The sequence below is a fragment of the Phacochoerus africanus genome, chromosome 3 (assembly GCF_016906955.1).
Source record: "Phacochoerus africanus isolate WHEZ1 chromosome 3, ROS_Pafr_v1, whole genome shotgun sequence".
In the NCBI taxonomy this organism is placed as follows: Eukaryota; Metazoa; Chordata; class Mammalia; order Artiodactyla; family Suidae; genus Phacochoerus; species Phacochoerus africanus.
Window position 1 is genome coordinate 17,753,850 of NC_062546.1, and position 17,944 is coordinate 17,771,793.

The window sequence follows — 17,944 nt, forward strand, 5'->3', positions numbered from 1 at the left end:
AAGCCGGGTAACATGGTGCCTCACACAAGACTGGAACATGTTAATGTGACTTGTACTTAATAAATGCACAGACAAGTCATATTACAATGAACACAATATGTATCAAACCCAGTTATGGAATGTTGTTCCTGGGGGACTTAGTGACTTTTCAGAGGAATCGGTGAGTTACTGAGGTCATGCTCCAGTTTCCCACCTTGTCAGTGTTCTACAGAGATCAGGTTTTTTTTGTTTGTTTGTTTGTTGTTTGTTTGCTTTGTGTGGTTTTTTTGTCTGTTTGTTTGTTTTTGGGGGGGCACACTGTGGCATGTGGAAGTTTCTGGGCAAAGGGTTGACTTGGAGCTACAGCTCCTGGCCAATGCCACAGCCATGGCAACACTAGATCTGAGCTGCATCTTTGACTTACGCTGCAGCTTGCAGCCCCGCTGGATCCTTAACCCACTGAGCAAGGCCAGGAATCGAACCTGCATCCTCACAGAGACTATATCAGGTTCTTAACCCACTGAGCCATAATGGGAACTCCCCCATTTTTTTTTTTTTTATAACATAGATTCAGGAGCAAGCAAGCAGCCGGTCTCAAGGCAGTGGCTCATGGGCTTTCAGGAGACCCCATGTGTAAAGTACCAGATTTGGAGGCAGAAATGGGAAGGTGCAGGCAGAATGGATCAAAGCATCCTTTGTGAGCCACTGCCCCAACTGCAGCTCACTGTGCATGTTGGCTGCTACAGACTCACAATCCTCCTTCCCCAGAGAACTGTGCTCTTGGTCAAATGGGAACAGTGTCCTCCTCTCCCCCTGGCCATGGCCGGTGACCGGCTGGCACAGAGAACAGAAGCTGGCTCCTTGGCTCCTGGTGGGGTGACTCTGGGTCACTTCATGCCCTGGAGCTGAAGCCACGCCCCAGGGTCCACCACGTCCTTGCTCGGCTTCTTCTCCTCAGCCTGACCTTCCTCCCCTTTCACCTGAGAGCACTCAGTAAGTCACAGTGTTTCAGGTTCTGCTTCCTGAGACCTCGCGAGGGTGTCAAGCTAGGACACCCTCACCAGTACCCACTGGGGAAGTTTATTCAATTGATTCATTGACTCAGAGGGGCTAGAAGATGATTTATTTTATTTTTTAAAAGTTCAAAGAAAGTTGATTTACAGTGTTGTAATTTCTGCTGTATAGCAAAGCGACTCGGATATAGATATACATATCCATTTTTTTTTTCAGATTCTTTTCCCACATATGTTATTACAGAAGATTCAGTTGAATTCCCTGTGCTCTATAGCAGGTCCCTATTGACCATCCATTCCATATGCAATAATGTGCCTATGCCAATCCCAAACCCCCAATTCGTATCTCCCCCTATCCTGTCCCCTTTGGTAACCATAAGTTTGTTTTCTATGCCCGTGAGTCTATTTTTCTTTTGTAAATAAGTTCATTCATATCATTTTTTAGATTCTACATATTCGTCATATCATATGTTTGTTTTTCTCTGATTTCACTTGGTATGACAATCTCTAGGTTCATCATGTTGCTGCAAAAGGCATAATTTCTTTTTTTAAGGCTGAGTAATATCCCATTGTATATATGTGCCATATCTTCTTTAATCATTTTAGAACACCCCATATAGGTCTGAAAAACTTGCCACAAGAGGACAGAAAGTATGCCCTGAGCTTTCAGAGGAAGGGTATACTTATGGTTGAAAAATATAGGAGCTAAAAGAAAATTTCCAATAAGCCAAAGTGGTGACATGGCCTAGGGTTCTGATCGCATCTTCCCCAGGCTTCCATATGCATCATAGGTGTCCTGCTTCTCTCTGGCTTTTCCCAAGACTTTGCGTTCCCTTCACTGTCTTGCTGTTCCTTCCTAGCTTGCTAGCATTCGTACTTACATGGTACTGATGCTGTGGGTGGGAAGATTTACTCTCCCACCTTGTCTCTGGGCTGTGGTCCACTTTATCTCCTGGCATTTCTCACCTCTCCCCCCCAATCCCCCCATGCCCACTCCAGCCTGCTCATTGCCTGGGGCTTGTCTTTCTGAGTCCTTTCCTGCTTAATGAAACCTCCTCTTGTTTTCCACCCTTGCAGTCTCTTCTGCCTCTGTCTGGGGCTGAGCCAGTGGCTAGCACCTCTGCCTCTTACACCTTCTCTCTGCTTCAGTTCCTTCTCCATGTTGCCACAATATTCTGGCACCTGAGCCTCTCTCCATCCCTTGTCTTCTGGAATCCCTCCCCATCTCTCCGTCTGGGCTCCTGGGTGACAGCTCAGTTGTCTTGACCTTGAGCATCTGCTTGCCCTCCCATCTGGCCTCATCTCTCTGAACTTAATAACCTCCATCTCTCCTTCCCCTGGTCCATCACAGCCCTATTTCCTCTCATGGCCCTGGGCCTTCTTGCTCGTCCCTGTCCTGCTGCTGCCTGCTCCCAATATGACAAGTGTGATTATCAACAGGCCTATTTTCCAGAGATTTTCTAAGACAACCTGCAATTTCCTATCCTTCCGTGAGAGAAAGCTTGGTGTTGCGGGAGCTAAAGCAAAAAATGTAAATTGTCTGGGGGAGGCACTTAAACCTCTATGGTTCTGCTGGAATCTGACATCATTAAGAGGAGAAGTTAAATAATAGTGAAGGAGACATCAAAATAACATTTAAACTAAATGTGAAAAATGAAGATTTTACACTTAACCAATCCCTTGCTGTTTGTGCTAATTCCTTACTGCTGATGTAATTTACTGACTGAAAACAACACAGATTTGTTACTTCTCAGTTCTGGAGATCAAGATTCAGAAATGGATCTCATTGGGCTCAAATCAAGGTGTTGGCTGGGCTGCGCTTCTTCCGGAGGCTCCAGGGGGAGAATCTTTTCCCTTTTCCAGCTTCTGGAGGCTGTCCTGCCTTCCTTGGCTCATGGCTCCTTCCTCGGTCTCAAAGCTGTTAATCATGTCACTCTGACCTCTGCTTCTGTCACCACCTGGCCTTCTCTGACTCTGACCATCCTGCCTTCTTCTTTTGTGTGTAACTCCTCTTAGATAATTAAGATCTCTTTCCATTTCAAAATTCTTAGTCACATCTTCAAAGTCCCCTTTGCCATGTAAGGTGATATATTCCTAGGTTCCAGTAGACATCTTTGAGGGGTCATTATCCTGCTCACCCCCCTTCCCCTGGCTATTTTCATGGTTACTTTAGAGAGTGCCCCTAACACCGGAATCTACCTTCTCATTTATTCATCACAGTAACTCCGTGAAGCAGGCACCAGGATCAAATCCATTATTTAAAGGAGGAAACTGAAGCTCAGAGAAGTGAAATCGCCTGCTGCCTGAGGGTGCCTCTACTGAGCATTCTCATGCATTTGTTTTCCTATCAGTTACTGTAACTTGTTCCAGTGAAAGGGTCTGACTGAAACTCAAGACTATCATGTCTAAGATTCAGGATGATAAAGACAAAAATGCTTGGTAGAAATGGTTACCAAGTTGGGAGGCTTCAGGGCGCAGTGCTGGAGATAAAAAGAGCCAAGTCCTGCCCTCGGGTTTCTCACAACCTCCACATTGGAAAACAGTTGTAGGCAAACTGCATGGGACTTTGGCACCATACATAAGAGAGTGAGGAGCTTCCAGAAGGTGGCATGACAGTCAGGGGCACTTCCTGGAGATGCTCATGTGCTGACCCTGGGTGTTTAAGGAAGATGGACTATCTCCATGGAGATGGGAGGTTCTAGACAGAGGGGGAAGTATATACCAAGAAGAAGAAGTATTGAAAAGCCCCATACACACACTCTACCCAGGGAAACAGATTGGTCCCTGTAGTGGGGAACTCAGAGTCTGGGGGGTGGGATACCAGGGCATGAAGCTGTTTATTATCCCTTCACAGACTGTGTTCTCACTAACCTACCTGTGTCTGCACTTGGGGAAATCCTGGGAGTTCTGCTTAATAGATGAAGGAAAATAAGATGAAGGATAAGGGGTCAAGTGCCAACCCCAGATGCAAAGGAGCAAGGAGCCAAGGTGTTTAGAAGGGGTGCCCTCTCTTCCTACCGTTTCAAGAGGTACTGGCTCTCTTGAATAAGCTCCCTAGCAAAGTTTATTCTTGCATCAGGTCACTTTCAAAAACCAGCCATGAGACCCCTTACTATGGAAAGTCATGGGCCCCAGAGGCATGGGGAAGGATGGAGCTTCCATGCTGGGTTCACCCAAGAGAATGTCATAATGTCATCTCTCCCTCCCTTGCTCTGTCCTGCAGCAGTGGAACGGCAGGGACACGGCCCTCATGGTCACCCGCGTGGTCAACCACAGGCGCTTCTCGGCCACGGTCAGTGTGGCAGACACTGCCCAGCGGAGTGTGAGCAAGTACCGCTGTGTGATCCGCTCCGATGGGGGCTCTGGTGTGTCCAACTACGCTGAGCTGATTGTGAAAGGTGAGTGCCACTGTCTGTGCCTCTCCCTAGGTGGTTGATTTCACAGGGTCCCTCGGCCCCATTCTGGCACAGTGGGAGAAGACAAGTCCTCCTGTTTTCTCATCTGCTGCTCCTCTACCCATTCAGTAATTTCCAATCTTCCCCATCCACACACATACAAAAAAGAGAGGAAGTTATTGTAAAATCATGTAATATCGCATTGTCATTCAAAGTTGAGTCTTACGTGTAGGATCCATGTATGAGAGCATATGGGACATATAACATAGAAGACATCTTCAAATTTGACTTGTTTTGCATTTTTTCTTTTTTTGCCTTTAAAGTAAAGGGTGAACCAATGTCCCTATGCTTTGGTGGCATTCTATTACAGTGTTCTGACAGTACAGTTGTTCCTGAGGGACTTTTTATTGAAAACTTGATATAATGACAATATTTTGGAGGAACTTTTGAAATGAAAAATTCCACCCACCCTGGCTCTGATTCTTTTTTTTTTCCTTCAATTTTCTTGTTCTCGTTCACCTTGAGGTGTCCTTGACATGTTTTTCCATTAAAATATGCGCATTGTTCCTTTTCTTATTTCAAGGAGCTGGATAGCCTATTCATTTTTGAAAGACTGTATAATCTTTGTTGCAGAGTTTAGTGGTTGTATACTATTTCATCAAGTGAATCATCCTATTTTTAAAAATCTCCCTATTTGTCATTTACGTGATTCCAGGTGTCTTTGTTGTTGTTTTATTGTTCCTTTGTGCATGCAACAATTAATGCCTCAATTGAGTTCTTCCGAAGAGAACATTTTTATTCTATTGAACCAGATTATTTCTTTGGATAAATTCCCTAGAGGTACAGTTGATAGGCCAAAGAATATGAGCATCTTTATGGATTTTTCTTCGTGTTGCAATGTTGTTTTTGCAAAAAAAAAAAAAATGGTTTGACAGCTTACAGTGAAAAACAGCAGCGTATGGATGTACTCATTTTCCAGTTATGTTCACCGATTAAAATTTTAATATAGCGTAATTTAGTGAATGAAATAATGAAGCTGTTCATCTTAATGCTTGCTGTAGAATGATACCCAGTGTGTTGGATGGTAAAAACACCGCTCCATCACCCAGAAGGCTTCCAAATTGGTTCCCTTGGTCAGAGGATGGCTTAGTGCGAAGCCTTGACCTCTTTTTGCCTCCCTTGTGGGATGGTAGCCTTGCCTGGACTAGACTGCAGTCGGGATTCTTTCTCCTGTGCAGCCCACCTGTCATGAATCAGGTCTCAGCTGGACTGTCATCATGCCATCTTCTCTGAGAGAATGACCCTCCCCTGACCACCCCCTGCCCCCACACTCGTGGTGGTCATATTCTATCACATCCCCTTGTCTCTTGTTCTCTCATCCCATTTCCAAATGATTTATTTTTTCTTTATATTTGTTGATTGGCAGCTTTCCATCTCCCCCTTCTGTGAGGTTTGGGCCATCTTCCAATCAGCCTCCCAGGCACAACGGCTGAGCACTCCGAGCCATCTGAGACTGCCCGTGTTCGACTCTTGTGACCTGCGCAGTCGGTCGTTTCAGGAGGCTCAACCTTGAAATATTTATTGAATGGTGGCTGGATATGCGAATAAGTTGTTGGCCTCAGCAGAAATTCATTTCATCACTGTAATTCTCTGAACACTTAAGCCGAAGATCAACAAACGGGGGGAGTTCCCATCTATGGCATGGTGGGTCAGGAACCTGACATAGCATCCATGAGGATGTGGCTTCCACCCCTGGCCTTACTCAATGGGTTAAGGATCTGGCCTCTCTGCAAGTTGCAGCATAGGTCGCAGATGTGGCTTGGATCCGGTGTTGCTTGGCTGTGGCGTAGGCTGGCAGCTGCAGTTCCAATTCAGCCCCTGGCCCAGGAACTTCCATATGCCACAGATGTGGCCCTAAAAAACAAACCAAACTGGGTAGTCATGAACTAAACAACTAACAGGAAAAAAAAAATCGTCTTTAAAATAGTTTACACTGAATGGCATTAATACATAAAAGAAACCATCCTTTTGATCATGTTGGGCTCGTATCTTGGCTTTTTGGTCCTGTAAGATTGATTTGTGTGACTGAGTGGCCTTTGCATGTCTTTCGGGTACTCAGTGAATGTGTGATTCCTGGGCTGTGCCCTGTAGAACACTCACTAGACTACTCTTTTACAGCAACCTCCCATACTGGCAGGTAAGCCTCCCCCCCCCCCGCCCCCCCAAAAGAGAAAGGGACTGTGTTTTCTCACACTCTTCGCAGTCTCACCAGCACCTTGCACGCCTAGCCCAGAGTTGGTAATGACGGCATTGGATGAGGAACTATGGAGCTAGAGCTCTGAACTTTTCACATGCAGACACATGGGACCTGAAAACACGCGACTGAGTCTTTCTTATGTCCCCAGGTGTGCGAGAGGTGTGCAAGGCCAAATCCAGAGGCCTTTGGGACAGGAGATGTGATTTCCATGGTGAAGCATCATTGTCTTTATTTGGAGGGGTGGCCGGGGTTTCCTGGGATGGTGGTTTGTCCATCGCCCGCTGTGGGTCCTGGGCCAGAGTTCAGCCTGGAGGGCTGCCTGACTAGGTTTATCAGTGTGACCCAGGAGCCATCGCTGCTCTGTCCCCTCTCCTGCAGCCCTTGCTGCTCCACTTTAAGGGAGGCGCTGGGTGGCCCCCTTTCGAGATCTCTTTCACGGTGGATGATGGCAGGTTGGTGCTCCTGGGAACTGGCTCCCATGTTGTCATACCTTGAGGAAATCCTTTAGGGAATATCATAGTTTTTAGTGCCCATTTCCCTACTGGATTTTTTTTTTTTCCTTTTTACATTCAATTAGTGATAAGCTAGAAACTGGGCCCCTTGAATGTAAAAGTCCCAACGTCTGTGATCTCATTTAGCCCCATTGTGGCTCTGCACCCTGGTTTTATTTTAATTCATTTTATGACCAGGAGAGAGCCACAGCCAGGCTGAGAAATGAGGTCCTTAGGAGGCAACGCTGGGCTTGGAGGGAGGGCTGGATCAGACTTATTTTGGCCGTACCTGGAGGGCCTGAGGATTGTGGCCTTGTTGGCACTCTGTGTTGTGATGCCATGAACACTGTCAGAAGGGTCCAGACCGCAGACAGGGCTGATGACAGGGGTCCCCTGACCCGAGGCCAACTTGCCCTTCTGACTCATGCCCTGTCCCTGTAACGCCACAGCTTTCTGGAATGGGTACCAACTTCCACGTTCCTGGAGGCATGGATTTAAGCTTCCCTGCACACAACCCACACACACTCACACACTCCCTCTCTGTCCCCGCTACCTCTTCCTCTCTCTTAAAAAGCAAATGGTACTCAAGCCACACAAGAAAATGAAAGATGGGGACATCGTCTGGTTGCAGCAGCAACCGGAGGAAGCCTGTCATCCTGGAGAGTGTGGTCAGGAACTCATTTTTTTTTTTTTTCTTTTTGCTATTTCTTTGGGCCACTTCCGCGGCATATGGAGGTTCCCAGGCTAGGGGTTGAATCGGAGCTGTAGCCACCGGTCTACGCCAGAACCACAGCAATGCGGGATCCGAGCCGCGTCTGCAACCTACACCACAGCTCACGGCAACGCCGGATCCTTAACCCACTGAGCAAGGGCAGGGACCGAACCCGCAACCTCATGGTTCCTAGTCGGATTCGTTAACCACTGCGCCACGACGGGAACTCCTCATTTTTTTTTTAATTTAATTTGATGGAAGTATAGTTGACTTACAATGTTGTATTAGTTTCATATCTATGTAATGTATAGATATACATCAAAATGACTATATATGTGTATATATCTCAAAGTGGATTAGTCATACATATACTATATATCCATTCTTTTTTCCCCAGGTATATCATCACAAACTATAGAGTAGATTTTTCCTGTGCTATAAGTAGGCTCTTATTAATCATCTACTTTATACAGTTGTGTTCATATTATTCCCACCCTCCTAATTCTTCCCTCCTCCCAGTGGTTTCGCCTGTGGTAACTGTAAGTTTGGTTTTGAAATCTATGAGTTTGTTTTTGTTGTGTGAATAAGTTCTTTTGTATCGTTTTTATTAGATGCCACATACCTGATATCATATGATATTTGTTTTTCCTCTGTCTGATTTACTTCACTCAGTATGATAATCTCAGTATGACATCCATGTTGCTGCAAATGACGTTATGTCATTCTTTTTATGGCTGAGTAATATTCCATCGTATACATGTACTGCAGCTTTATTCATTCATTGGTTGATCGACCTTTAGGTTGTTTCTAGGCCTTGGCTATCATAAATATTACTGAAACGCACATGGGGTGTATGTATCCTTTCAAATTATGATTTTCTGCAGATACATACCCAGAAAGAGTGGGTTTGCTAGATCATATGGTAGTTTTATATTTAGTTTTTTTTTTTTTTGTCTTTTGTCTTTTGTCATCTTAGGGCTGTACCTGCAGCATATGGGGGTTCCCAAGCTAGGGGTCGAATCACAGCTGCCACCACTGGTCCACACCACAGCCATAGCAACATGGGGTCTGAGCCGTGTCTGTAACCTACACCACGGCTCACAGCAATGCCAGATCCTTAACCCACTGAATGAGGCCAGGGGTCGAACCCACGTCCTCATGGACACTAGTTGGGTTCGTTAACCACTGAGCCGTGACGGGGACTCCTAGATTTAGTTTTTTTGTCTTTTTGTTGTTGTTGTTGTTGTTGTTGTTGCTGTTGTTGTTGTTGCTATTTCTTGGGCCGCTCCCACGGCATATGGAGGTTCCCAGGCTAGGGGTTGAATCGGAGCTGTAGCCACCGGCCTACGCCAGAGCCACAGCAACGCGGGATCCGAGCCGCGTCTGCAACCTACACCACAGCTCACAGCAATGCCAGATCTTTAACCCACTGAATGAGGCCAGGGGTTGAACCCACGTCCTCATGGACACTAGTTGGGTTCGTTAACCACTGAGCCGTGAGGGGGACTCCTAGATTTAGTTTTTTAAGGAACCTCTGTACTGTCCTCTGTAGGAGTTGCGCCAATTTACATTTCCACCAACAGTGTAGGAGGCCTCCCTTTTCTCCAGCATTTATTATTAGTAGACTTTCTGATGATGGCCATTCTCACTGGTGTGGGGTCAGGAATCCATGTGAAAGCAGAAAACCAGAGCATTGGAGGGAAAGCGTCATATGAAGGATGATTCGCTTACCTCTTCGAGTTCCTTGCCGTGGCTAAGCCAGATGCTTAGATCCTTTAATACTCAAGCATTTGCACTTGTTAAAAACAAATAGTGACAAAGGGAAAAAATAGGAATCTCCCTTTTTTGAAGGCAGGGAGAAAATCTGAGAAACAAAACAAATATTCTCAAGCGATCTTGCAGGGAGTGGGACTGCGGCCGCTGCCCCCCACCCCAACCCCGATGTAATGTCCTGTTGCTGGTTTGCACATCACACAGATGGTGCGGGCTGAGAGGCAGGGAGCTGACACTGAGATGTCGCAGGAGGGCCATCCCTGGGCAGCCCTCTATCCAAGTTTCCCCTCGTTAGTTCCTCTTCAGAGACAGAAAAGAACTCTGGAGCTGGCATGCCCAGTTTTGCATCCTGGCCCCATCTCATCCCAGCTGTGTGACCTTGAACGTTAACCTCCCTCAGCCTCCGCTGGCTCATCTGGGAACGGAGATAGCAGATGATCCCCCCACCCACCCAGGGTGTGTCCTGAAGATTCCATGAGATGCCGGTGTAGGAGTTCTTAGAACACGGCCTGGCCCACTGACCTGTGTGTGTGTGTGTGTGTGTGTGTGTGTGTGAAATAGAAAACACAGGCTGGGGGGGGGTTCCCAGGGGAGGAACTGAAAGGTGGCAAAAACTGGGTGGGTGGGGCAGGACACCTGGTCCAGGTGCAATTTGACTGCATCCCTCTGGCCCCGGGGAAATTATTTAAGGCATCCCCTGCATGTGGAGACATGTGCTGAGCATGTGCAAAGGGAAGGAGGAATATAAAAGAAGGGACCAATACGTGGGCTGGGGAACATTTGGGTCATGAGGTTCACACCAGATCAGACTTCTCAAATCCCCTCCTATCTTCACTGCTGGTGCACCAGGAATCTGGGACAAAAGCAGCTGGCCCTGCTTGTGCTCTGCCACCTGACCACATGGCCCTCTCCTCCTGGCATCATTCATTCAAGACTCGAGCCACGCTGGGACTGCTCAGTGCCCAAAGGTGTCAGGAGCTGAAGGCCTCTCTGATGGCGACCACAGCAGGTGCCTGCACTGGGCCAAGCCGTGGAGGGTGGAGGCCCAGGCTGGGTCTCTGTCTCTCCCTACGCATGTGTGTTTATCGCAGGCAGGACTGTGGCTCGTGTGGTGTCCTGGGATGTGAACGTCGGTGCTACCTAATTTGAGTGTAGGTAATATAGAATTCTCAGGGCGACACACACATCAATATGGAAGCAATTTGGAATTACTTAATTCCGAAGAGCTGTTGATTGAGTTGTGATAATGTACCCGGGTATACATTAGATTACTCTGTAATTGAGGTTTTGCTCAATTGACAATCCAGCCCCTCAACCTACCTGTTCCAGACCAGTGCTCAGAAATGCACTAATTCTCTCCCTGCTTTAGGGTTTCCTAGTGTCTTTGATTTCAGGTGGTTTAGCTTATTCCAGAAACATAGGTGTCTTCAACCAAAGTTATACAGATGTGGTCTGGATGAAGAGTTTTCTAAAGCATAAAAAATTTGTTGGTGGTGGTGACTTTCAAATTTGTCTTCTAATGTCATTTAACAACCTACCGTAGGCTGAGAACCTTCTTATCAATATGTAGATGAGTGCCTATAAGAAATCCAGCCCTGGTGCCCAGAGTCAGCTGTGCTGGGCCTCTGCTAGGCTATCTTACAAATTCTATCAACAACCCTATGGTATATGTGCTGTCAGCACCCCCTTTTCGCAAAGGAGGGCCTGGAGGATCAGAGAGATTAGGTGATCATCCCAAGCTCACACAGCTTATGCATGGCATGAGCTAGGATTCCAACCCAGGACTACCTGTGCTTCAGCCCATGCCCTTTCATTTATACCACATTTATTGCAAAATCCAATATGGTAGATCCTATAATCAAGTGTAAGTTGAGAGGGAGTTCCTGTTGTTGTGCAGCAGAAACAAATCTGACTAGGAGCCATGAGGTTGCGGGTTTGATCCCTGGCCTTGCTCAGTGGGTTAAGGATCTGGCGTGGCCGTGAGCTGTGGTAAAGGTCACAGACTCGGCTTGGATCTGATGTGGCTGTGGCTCTGGTGTAGGCCAGTGGCTACAGCTCCGATTGGGCCCCTAGCCTGGGAACCTCCACATGTCATGGGTGTGGCCTTAAAAAGACAAAAGGCAAAAAAAAAAAAAGTGTAAGCTGAGAAAATACAGAGGGTGGAACAGCTTATGCAGTTTGGGAGACTCTCGGAAGATGTCTTAGAGTCCCATTGGGGCTGTGTCCTGTGGCCTGATAGCCTCATGAACAAGGACAATCTTGAGTCCTAATTGGTGACATGAGTGGGTGACATGTCGGAAGCTGGAAATGCAGGCTGGGAGGGGGGCATTTGGAGAATTTTTGTATAGAATAGGAGTTGGAACTTTATTCTCTAGGAGGCAGGGGCTCTGATGGACCCTTGTCCAGGACCTGCGGGCAGTACTGCACACACATTCTTGAGCTGGGTCCTCTGCACCCATCCATTCTTCTTCTCGCTGGTCCTGCCTGTGCCCAGTGGAAAGCCACTGTCAGGCAGGTGGCTGTAGAGAGAGGGACAGCTTGTGTTTGGAAGAAGAGGGAAGATGAGAGGCACATAGGACGGGGTCCCCTAGAAGCCAACTGGGCATAGATTTGAGCATGAGAAGTTTATTTGGGATCTGGAGAGGTGAGGCAGGGAAGAAAGGACAGTCCACGAAGGGTATTTTCAAGTGACCATTGTAGACACCTGGAGCTCCGTCTTCCTGGGGATGCCGTGGGTGCACCTTGGGCCACTCCTGCGGCATATGGAGGATTCCGTGTCGACTCCTGAGGCATGAGGATGGTGGGTTATTTGTACCTTGGCCCCAGCAGTCATGGGTGGAGGTATTTATTCCCTGGCACTTCTGGCTTGTGGCTCAGGACCCAGGGGGCCTTCCATGGCTTTGGAGAAAGCTCACAGCCTTTGAGACTCAGGTGTGACAGTGGGAAGCTGGCCCTAGGGGTTGAACAGCTTCCGGTACAGGAATCCTGGAGCACCTGCTGCCTTCTTGATGGAGGAGCTGCTGGCCCTGCCTCATCAGTGAGAGCAGCCTGGAAAGAATGTTGCATGCTGGGAGAAGAGGCAAAGCCAGGGACTCCTCTGAACATCAGTTTGGACAATCACAAGAGCCCTGCAAGGCACCATCAAGACATGGACTTGGGAGTAGCTGTTGCGGCTCAGCAAGTTAGGAACCTGACTTAAGTGTCCTTGAAGACGCAGGTTTGATCCCTGGCTATGCTCAGAAGGGGTTGAGGATCCGGCATTGCCATGAGCTATAGTGTAGGTCACAGATACAGCTCAAATCTGGTGTTGCTGCGGCTGTGGTGCAGGCTGGCAGCTGCAGCTCCGATTCGACCCCTAGCCTGGGAACCTCCATATGCCGCACGTGCAGCCTTAAAAGGAAAAAAAAAACAGCAACAAAAACCTGGATTTGGAGCATCCATTTCTGCGCCAGCCTTCAGAGGCAGAGAGGGGCTGGGACCGTGGCTCAGCGGTTAGAGAGCAGGCCTGGGGTAAAAGAGCCTGCCCTGGAATCTGGCCTCTGCCCTGTAAACCCCACGTGCTGAATCTACCTAAAGCCAGACCATGTTCCACCACCTCTCCTGTCGACACCCTAGACCAGGAAGTGGCAGATCTTTCCCGCACAGGGCATGATAGCCAGCATTTTCAGCTTCGTGGGCCATGCAGGCACCGTTTCATCTACTCAACTCGGCTGTTGCAGCATAAGGCAGCCTTGGAAAAGATGTGAGTGAGTGAGGCTGTGTGGCAATAAAACTTTATTTAGGAAAATAGGCACAGAGCTGGACTTGGCTCCCGGGACATTGCAGGGACCAAATCACCCTCGCTTCGCAGTTGGATGACTCTGCTAGCTTTTTCCCTGCTCTACTTCTGCACCCTGGGATCTTTTCTCCATGCAGCAGTCTGGATGATAGTTTGAAAGCAAGTTAAATCATGGCATTTCCTTGTGTAAAGCCTCCACTGGTTCCTCTCTTCTCCTTAGAATAAAATCCAGTCTTCTGGGAGTTCCCGTTGTGGCTCAGGGGGTTAAGAACCTGATTAGTATCCATGAGGATGTAGGTTCAATCCTTGGCTTTGCTCAGTAGGTATGGCTGAATAATATTCCATTGTATATACACACTACATCCTCTTAATCTATTCATCTGTCGATGGACGTTTAGGTTGTTTCTATGTCTTGGCTATTGTAAATAGTGCTACAATGAACATAGGGGTGCATGTATCTTTCTGAATTATAGTTTTGTCCAGACATAGGCCCAGAAGTGGGATTTCTGGATCATATGGCAACTCTGTTTTTAGAGAAACTCTATACCGTTCTCCATAGTGGCTGCACCAATTTACATTCCCACCAACAGTGTGGGAGGGTTCCCTTTTCTCCGCGTTATGGGTGTGTATTTTTAATCTTTTCTTTTAAGTATTTTTTCCTTATTCTTTTCTTCCTAGTTGTGGAAGCTCTAGGCTTTGTAACTCTCTGTGTTCCTCCTGTGGCCTCCCCTTGTCCTGCTTTGGTTGCAAGTTCAGGGTCTCAGTGGACCTGGCAGCATCATACTTCTTATCTCATCTACCATGTAGCCATTATGATGGTCATTTTAGAAACTTCTGGCCATCAAGGGCAGGCTTGCCTTGAGGTGAGCCCTTTGTCTTCCTCCTGACTCCTGCCCACTGCCCTATACCTGCTTCAACCTGTGTCTACACGTTCAACACCTTGAACCTTTTTTTGTCAGACTCACGTGCTTCCTCCCTCCACCCATGTCTGACCTTGGCTTTCCTGGAAGATATTTTTTCAAAGAAACCTCACAGTCTCCATCTCCTCTGCATCCTTCCTTCTCGGTCGGAAAATATCCTGATGCTCTTATTTGTTGTCTTTCTTTGGTCATAGCTTTTATTAATGGGCTGCATCATTTTCCGTAAACCACAACCGCTCTCGGCAAGCACTCCTAGATTGCAAAGCCTGGGTCTTGCGTTCCAGTCCTGCCCTGTGTTAGCTTTGCGAATTAGTCATTTCCTTCATTATGAGATGGAATGGTGGTGCAGCTTCTGTAGATTTGGGGGAGGAATCATGTCCTTCCCTTGTGATCCATCCATGTGTTTACAGAAGATGTGAAGATGCTTGTCCTCATCAGGCTCTATTAACCCCACATTTGCCAGCTGCTCAGTCTTAGCCCCTGACTCCCTCGCTCGTGGATGATGTCACTGCTAGGTTTCCGGGGGAAGGGAAAAATGACAGATGGGAGGAAAGTAGGAAACGTAACTTGAACATATGTGTGTGTAGGGGGGAGGCCAACTGGGAGATAGCTGTGTATATTGTCTTCTCTATGGGCCCAAAGACCAGCTTTTTTTTTTTTTTTTTTTTGGAAAAAAAGTGTAAATGTGGATAAATAAAACCTGACACGTATTGGTTTCCTTGAATTATTTTGACTCCTTCGTCAGCTGCATGCTGATGGTTGCATTAACACTCTTCACGCATTTGGAAATTAAATCAAATGGCAACTGCAGTAAACCCCCATTCACTCAGAACATGGCCCTCCCGTGTTCAAAGGGAAGAATCGTCTGGACGTGGAAGGAGAGGTGAGGTCTGTCGTTAGCGAACACTTGTGGATTGTTGATTGACTGCCAGATGCTGCCCTGGACATTTCGCGGGAGGTTCTATTTCATCCTCACCTGCCTCCGTGTTTCAGATGAAGAGGCTGAGGCCTGATCACTCAGCCTGCCTAGAGTCTCAGCCCAAGGTCTGTCCTAGTCCTAGGGTAATTAAGACGTTTTCCCCGGACCTTCCTAATGCTAATTTTCCAGAATATTCTTTTCTGTGGCAAATATCCATGCAACATTGTTTCCGAGGACCTGAGTCTCAGGCTCAGTTAAACTCAGTTAAAGCACGGGCTTCCGATTTGGAAAGGACGCGCCAGGTCATCACCTCTGCGCTCTCCCTGGTGCCGGATCTGCCTCTGAAATGTTGCAGCTTCTACCCGGACCAGTGGTTCTTAACTGGAGAGCGATTTCATCTCCCAGGAGACTTTTGGCAATGTCCCCAGGCATTTTTAAACGTCACACGTGGGAGGGGAGTACCAGCAGCTCTGGGTGGAGGCCAGAGCTGCTCTAAACTTCTGTGATGCATGGACAGGGTCAACAAAGTTGATTCGCCACAAAGGCCAGGTGTGCTAAGGTTGAGAAATTCTGAACCAGACCCCTCCCCATAGGGGGAATTCTTGATCCTGGATGCTCTTGTGTTCATCCAAATTTGGTGGGCTTCTGGCCAGGTGGGGCATGAGAAGTGTGAGGAAGTAGGTAGATCTGGTGCCGTGCCTGTGAAGGAATGTTATAACTTTTCTGACCCCCGTCTCCCTGTCTTAAAAAAAAGAATGTTCTTTCGACTTCTGGTTTGTTCTGACTGGGTGAGTGGGAGGATGTCCCGGTGAACAGTCCATGTTCAGCTGGCCTCAGGAGCTGTCCTTGTGCCCAGACTTCCCCAGGCTGCCCCCGCCTCCAGCCCAAGTCAGTCCACCTACTGGTGGAGCCCAGTGACTCCAAATGGGGATGGTGGGATGGGGAAGGGGGTGGAGCAAAGTGTTTTGTGTTTCAAAAGCGAGCATCACTAGGTATTTGGAAAGGATCTTTGCAAAGAAATTGTGGCAACAGGTTTAAACCTGTAGAGAGCAAAGATGGAGCAGCGAACAGGAAGCAGAGGCCAAAAAGCAGTACCACAGCCATGGGGGCAGCGGGCTGCAGCCGTGGGCTCCAGATGTAAGCCGTGGGGTTCCTTATGCCCACGTTGTGTTGCTGTTGTCTGGCCACACCACAGCATGAGGAAATTTCCCCGGCCAGGGCCAGGGATCCAACCCACACCATAGCAGTGACGCAAGCTGCCCCAGTGACAATGCCAGATCCTTAACCCTCTGCGCCACAAGAGAACTCCACATCGCATTGCTTTTAAACGCCACGCTCATGCCCTGAAATGTGCTGCTGTCCCAATCCAGGGATCTCAGGCCAGTGTTTAGGTGAAAGGTTTCTCTTAAAAGGGAGGGAGCCTCCATTTTACAGCTAATTAGGCTTGAATGAACATTTCTCTGGGTTTCAACTTCCCCATTTGTCAGAAGAGAAGATGAAGTCTGTAGGTGGGTTTCAAACTTACTCCCCCCTCAAACAATAGTGTGCCTTCCTAAAATAGTAGGAAAAACAAATGATGCAGCCCTCCGGAATCATAGGCTCCTGCGAGAACATAAAAGTTTCATTTCCCCATCACTTGGGCAGGTGGATTTCTTTGCTCCTTTAAAGATTTTTTTTTTTTTGTCTTTTCTGTCTTTTTAGGTCTGCACTCATGGCATATGGAGGTTCCCAGGCTAGGGGTCTAATCGGAGCTGTTGCCGCCAGCTTACGCCAGAGCCACAGCAATGCCGGATCCCCAACCCACTGAGCGAGGCCAGAGATCGAACCCACAACCTCACAGTTCTTAGTTGGATTCGTTTCCGCTGCGCCATGACAGGAACTCCAATTTGCCTCCTCTTTGATGCTTTCCTGGACCCAGGTAGAAAAATGGGCTTAGGGTTTGCCCTCTTCTTTTTGAAATGAAACGTGCTTGCTCCAGCCTTTCGTTATTTTTTTCTTAATTTGATATGTATTTTTATTTTATGTATGTGTATGAGGATCCTGGAGCTTTGAGAAATTAAAAAAAATTGTGCTCAGGATCACAGGGCTGGCAAGTTAGAGGGCCAGGATGGTTGTCAACCCTGGTTTTACATTCATCTTGGAGATATTTGGGGGGACAAAACAAAACCTCTGTCTATGCTCATTTTTTTAGAGACTTTGATTGAACAAATTGGGGTAGAACCTAAGAATGCAAATTTTAAAGGCTCAGTTAGTGATCCATTGCCATAATTTGCCCGAGGAGCAAGGATTGGAATTTCTACAGCCTCTCATTATTAATCAGAGTAGCAGGCCTGTTGCTTCAGATGTATATCCAGAGGCAGATGTGACTGGCTTTACGGCTCAGTGAATAGAACTCTTCCCCTCTGATGGCACTCGGCCTGGTGGCGAGGAGCAGCCAGTTTTTGGCAGAGTGGCGGAGCGTCTGTTCTCAGTGCGGAAAAGCCTTCTGTTTGAATTCATCAGCGGCAAAGTGTGCACCCGTGGTTCGCTCTTCGAATGTCTCACGTGGTGGTGGTGGGGGGGGGGGACAGCTGGGCCCCCTGTGAGTGGAGACTGTCCTTTGCTGTGACAGGCAGTTGCAGATGCTCTTCTGAAGGGGAGATGGTGAGGCTGTACTTTAGAGGCAGGGAGTGGGGGACGGGGGCTGGGGCTCACTCCTTGCCCTGCC

At 47.7% G+C, this 17,944-nt stretch overlaps 1 protein-coding gene across 1 annotated transcript in view; it reads left to right on the forward strand.

Annotated features, from left to right (window-relative positions):
• Positions 1 to 17,944, forward strand: part of LOC125121856 (receptor-type tyrosine-protein phosphatase T-like) — a 140,906-nt gene that overhangs the window by 42,973 nt on the left and 79,989 nt on the right. The window contains exon 6 of the mRNA XM_047770176.1: positions 4,216 to 4,390. Within this exon, the coding sequence (XP_047626132.1) occupies positions 4,216 to 4,390 (175 nt within the window). The remainder of the gene's footprint in view (positions 1 to 4,215; positions 4,391 to 17,944) is intronic.